We start from the raw sequence: 5,365 nt of genomic DNA, 5'->3' as shown, positions 1-5,365 counted from the left end.
TTGTGAATTATAACAACATCATGAGCTTTTGTGAGGGTGGGACCAAATACTTAGCTAAGTGTGGTTGGGGGTGCGAGGGGTTGTCTGCCTAGGGTGGAGGTCAGTAGCCCCTTGCCCCCAATTGGATCTCGCTAGGTATGTGGTTCCTTCCGAGCAAGAGCTCATGATGTTGAACACTACAAGAAAATACAAGCCAATGTCTAAGATGGGCACTTTTGTTGGAACTTGTTGGGATAAGGTGGTTTACTAGGTGAGGGTTAAAGTTATCCTCTCTGAAGTCTCGAAATATTTGGGCCCCTCCATGGGGTGCTTAATGCCCATCCCCAATTACACAATGTTGCTCTTCTTGGAGATATTGATCGAAGGAAGTGAAAATCAACGGACATGTCCAACGAAATGAGGGGTGTAAGGGTTTGGCCTTATGGTAGCGCTTGCACAACTTGTTGTGCATACCCAGCTCACAGAACAAAAATGCACTACAAAGAAGAACAGGAGTTGGCAACCCGTGCCTCGACCGCACCTAGCTAGGTGTTCGGTGACTCTTGAGTAGAAGCTTAGGATGTTGAACAATGTAAGGAGGAACAAGCGCATTGGAAACTGTGAGAAAACTTAATGTGCAGGTGCGAAGAGGGCGACCTAACCTTTGTGCGGGTGGGTGGTGGCCATGGGAGCCTCTGGCCTACCTACAGAAAGTGGATGGGATGGGATGGGATGGGACGGGACGGCCAAGGAAGAAGCGGTGGCGGGGGCAGGGGCAGGGGCAGGGGCAGGGGGGGGAGAGAGGTCAGCTTCACACCACGCGCTTCTGCCTAAAGCCAGGCCGGCGTCGTCGCCCGCGCCCACCGCCTCTCTCTCTCTCTCTCTCTCTCTCTCGTCTGTGTATAGTCCCCTCTCCTCTCCCCTTCCCTCCCTCCCCCTCCCCCCACCTCTCTCTCTCTCTCTCTCTCTCTCTCTCTGTGTCTTTGTTCCTCTCTGTCCGCCTCTGTAACGCCTCGCCTCTAACCCTACCCTCCCCATGGCCGCCCCCGACCTTCTCCCTTCCCCCGAGCAGGACCTCCCCGAAGACCTGCTCCCGATCCCCGCCCCACCTGCCGCTGCTGCCGTCGCTGCCGCTGCCGCTGCCGCCTCCGCTTCCATCAAGAAACTCCCCGGCACCTGGACCCCTCCCGAGACCAGCCGCCTCATCGATGCCTACCAGGAGAAGTGGTACGAGCTTAAGCGCGGCCAGCTCCGCACCTGCCACTGGGAGGAGGTCGCCGAGTCCCTCGCCTCTCGCTGCACCGCCGCCGGCATCGACTTCCTCGCCAAATCGTCCGTACAGTGCCGCCACAAGATGGAGAAGCTCCGTCGCAAGTACCGCGCCGAGCGCCAGTCTGTGCTTCGGAAAGGGCCCGGGACGTCGCAGTGGCCCCACTACGAGCGCATGGACATCATGGAGAGGGGTCAGGTCGCCGCCAAGGAAGCAAGGCTCGCAGAGGCTGCGGCTGCTGCGGCTGCCGCTGCCGTCACGGCTGCACCCCCCGTGTCCAATGGCCATCATCGTGCAGGGCTTGATCGCAATCGCAATAGAGCAGCCGCGCACTTGGAGCTCGATTTCCGGAAGAGGATGGGTGCCAGAGACATGCAGGATCATGAATCTGCCATGAGTCCGAACGATGGTGAAGATTCAGAGGAGCCGCCGCCCCTGCGCAACATCAGGTATGAGCGGCCTCTGGATGATGAGCAGGATACATCTTATTCCCCTTTGAGCAAAAAGCACCCACTAAGTGCAGACTATGTTCTGCCAAGGATGCCATCCAAGTCTTTTATGAGGCATAGCAAGCCTGCGGACAATTTCGCAGCTGCTACTCCTCTGGAGGAGCTTGTGTCAGTGGTCCGATCCCTTGGAGAGGGGTTTCTGAGGATGGAGCAGATGAAGCTGCAGATGCAAAGAGACCATGAGCGTCTGCGAGCCGACATGGAATTGCAGAGGACTGAGATGGTCCTGAGTTCACAGAAACAGATAGCTGAATTGTTCACCAGGGCTTTCATGAGTAGCAAAAAGAGTAAAAAGTCCTCCTCATCTGGTTCATGATCAGTCAGTCTGCTCCCGAGCAGTTTTCCTGTACTGTACTGTGTGTATGTCTGAAACTGTGTATTTCTTTTTGAGAGAAGGCCCAGAAGAGCTTCCTTTGTTCCTCTGTAAAGCATAGTTTGCAATTCACAGGTTGCAGTGTTTATGCATGCAATGGGTTTGTAGATCTGGTTATTTTATTGGTTATTCTGCAGTCAATTATTGAAAATCTGGGACATCCATTTGTGAATGACTGATAATTGGCTTCACTTTTTGGCTCTTGACCATGTAAAGCCAAGATGTGTTTTTCTGGTGGCATGTCATGGCAGGGCACTTTTGGTATTTCATTTGCTGTGTAAAATGGGTCTTCTTGGTACTGTGCACGCTGATGGGGTAGTGGATTGGGAGATTATACAGTTGCAGGCTTCTTTCGAAAGGGGGTTTAAGATCAATTGGCTTGAGAAATCTTACTGACAGCTACATTGATCTCATGTACCAAAGAAGCAATCTTGTAGAGCATTGGTGAAGCCTGGCACACCATTCATATCAATGTTGAGAAAGGGGAAATCCATCATGCAAAGATATGTGTAGTGTTGTACGACGGTGCAGCAGAACCAAAAGTGGTGTTTGTTCAAAGGCTACCTATGGTCAATTTGTTTGATTCTGGCAAGTGGGATTCTCTACTTTGCATAGGTGCTATCATTCCCCCCTCTTCATCTTGGAGCCGCTTCGAGCCCTCTTTCTTGATCATCACCATGTTCTAGTTTCCACATCGCATCGAAGGGAAACACCGCCAGTCATCTTCAATCAAGCTTCCATGGCCGATCTGCCACTTCGGTACTTGTAGCCCTCAAACCTGCTAACCCAGTTACGATTACATCAAATTCATGGCACAGAGCCCTTGCAGTATAAGACTCCTAGTAGGGTAAGTCTATTTCATCAGTCTCGTGAAGTCTCAAGGGTGCTATCCGCGGACAAATGACTGATTCTTTATTAGCTCAAAGGGAGCTGTCACGAGCTGTCTTGAGCTATTCGTGCCTCCCCTCCAATCAACAAGATCTCCCTGGTGGTTGGTGTGACATGCTGCCTTACTTGGGCATTCCTCGAATAGCGATGATGCCTTAAGAGTGCAGCCACACGCTTAGTCTGTATTTGCATCCAAACGCAAAGGTATCACATATTTCACCTACTTGATATGTAAAAGGTTTAGTAGGTCTCCGCGTGACCTCACTCTTAAGCTCTCTTTGAAAGTAGAAAACAGCCTTATAGTACCCACTTTGTTGAAAAATGATTGTGCCACATGGTTGTGGTTGTCCAAGCCATATATCATCAGCCATTCCTTGTGCTCTAACCCCCATTTCCTTCGGACAAATATGGTGATCGTCTTTCATGATGTGCACATCTTTGACATTGATTGGATCCATGATACTTCTCTCATGAAATCCAACGAGTGCTAAAAACTACAAAGGCCTATCCAACTTGAGATAATAGAAAGCAATTGTAGATCAATTAGATATACCACTTGATTTATTGGACTGTGTTTTATTATAAGATGGCATCACTTGCAAGAGGCTAGGCCACTTCGTGGCACTTCCTTTTATAGAAAATCAATAGATATGCTCTTAGAGGTGCAAGTTTCATGTGTCAAAGAGATGCAATCATTCATTTATTTTAACCAGTTTTTCTTGTTTTAGAAATTTATTGTGGAGATAGGCAACAGAAAGACACTCTTATGTAGAGTATAAAGTTGACTAAAAATTCAAGCCTCCAAGCTTGTAGCAACTTTATAGCCCATCATGACCAATTGTAGTATTAACATGGTCATGCTAGCCAAGCACAATTCTTTGATGCCCTCTTTTTCAAATGCAAGTGCTTACTCCTACATGCTTACATTCCTATCTTCTATGTAGTAACCACCAATGTGCTTACATTACTATGTTTTCAATATCTAGTAGCCTACATAATTGCATTAGTTTGCCCTTTGTATCTACAAACTTATTAAAGTACTTACCTTGATTTACAGTGTGTGTCTTTGCAATGTTACATGTATGTGTCACATTAGTTCATCCAAAAATTTGAAGCTAGAGTAAATTGATAATCTCTTACACTTCTTATGTTAAAACAACATTAACCACATACCTGATATAAAAAGCGTACAATGCATAACCATAAACTTTATTCAACTTAAGTAGAAGCTTAACCAATGTATATACCAATACACAATCAATGTTCAAATTTTGAATTTTGTAATGATAAAAAGTATCTTATTAAATGCAATTAAGGTCTAATATTTATCATGGCCATGTAGATACTTGAATCCACTATTTGAGTTTCTCATGTGCCTAAATAGTTCCATGTTTTAGCTTATATTGTGGGTGTTATCAAATTGATTCACTATTTAATCTTCAATGTGCATTTGTACTGCCTTTGTGCTTGTTGAAATTCCATTAGGCACTCTTGAGTTCATGAGACACACAAGACCAACTTTCCCTTCTCAAAAGCATACTTCTTGGCATGCAAATCATGAAGTATGTTCATTCACTTCTTCCCTATTTCTTGATACAAGAATGCTTGTAATCTAAGCTCATCCAAGTGTATTAGACAAGTAAATCATTCTTGTAGTGGCTCCAATTCACCTAAAGAATGATCCAATGTGAATCTTACATTGGGTAGCTCAATTTCTAAAGCTAAGATACATTCCTTCCCATGCACTAATTTGGATGGGGTGGCTTGTAGCTCTCTTGAATGTTGTATTATATGCCTATATAGCCATATACAATTTCTTGTCCCAATCTCATTTGCCTTTTAATATAGCTTTTGATAAAATCCCCACAAGTTGCTTTTAGTACTCTCAACTTAACTGTTTGGTTGGAGGTTATATGAAGTAGTTTTATTATGTTTAATCATTAAAGCTTCAATTAGAGCTTCAACGACCTTGTTTAGAAAGTGAGTTCCATGGTTCAAAACTAGCTCCTTTGGTGGAGCGAAATGGCAAATGATTTGCTATAAGATGATACTAGCCATTTCCATAGCATTATCCTTCATAGTAGCATGGGCTTCAACCACTTTGTGTAGTAATTTGTTGCCACAATGATATATCGCTTAGATGATATTAACAAAGGATAAGCCATTTCCATAGCATTATCCTTCAAAGTAGCATGGGCTTTAACCACTTTGTGTAGTAATTTTTTTGCCAAAATGATATATCGCTGACATGATATTAATGAAGGATGGACTAATCCAACGAAGTCAATGCTCGATTTTTCAAAGGGCACATCACTAAATGAGGTTGAGGGACCACTTTTGGTTCTT

General features: G+C 45.4%; 1 protein-coding gene across 1 annotated transcript; it reads left to right on the top strand.

Annotated features, from left to right (window-relative positions):
* The first annotated feature begins 756 nt into the window (after positions 1 to 756).
* On the top strand, positions 757 to 2,258 carry LOC148023022 (uncharacterized). The gene has a single exon (XM_087696010.1). It carries the CDS (start codon positions 1,016 to 1,018, stop codon positions 2,072 to 2,074), a length of 1,059 nt encoding a protein of 352 aa, XP_087552136.1. The 5' UTR covers positions 757 to 1,015; the 3' UTR covers positions 2,075 to 2,258.
* The last annotated feature ends 3,107 nt before the right edge of the window (positions 2,259 to 5,365 follow it).

This window comes from Lygodium microphyllum, chromosome 16 (assembly GCF_053477565.2).
Source record: "Lygodium microphyllum isolate KBCC chromosome 16, Lygodium_microphyllum_v1.1.10, whole genome shotgun sequence".
NCBI lineage: Eukaryota > Viridiplantae > Streptophyta > Polypodiopsida > Schizaeales > Lygodiaceae > Lygodium > Lygodium microphyllum.
This window is presented reverse-complemented; position numbering and strand designations above follow the sequence as displayed.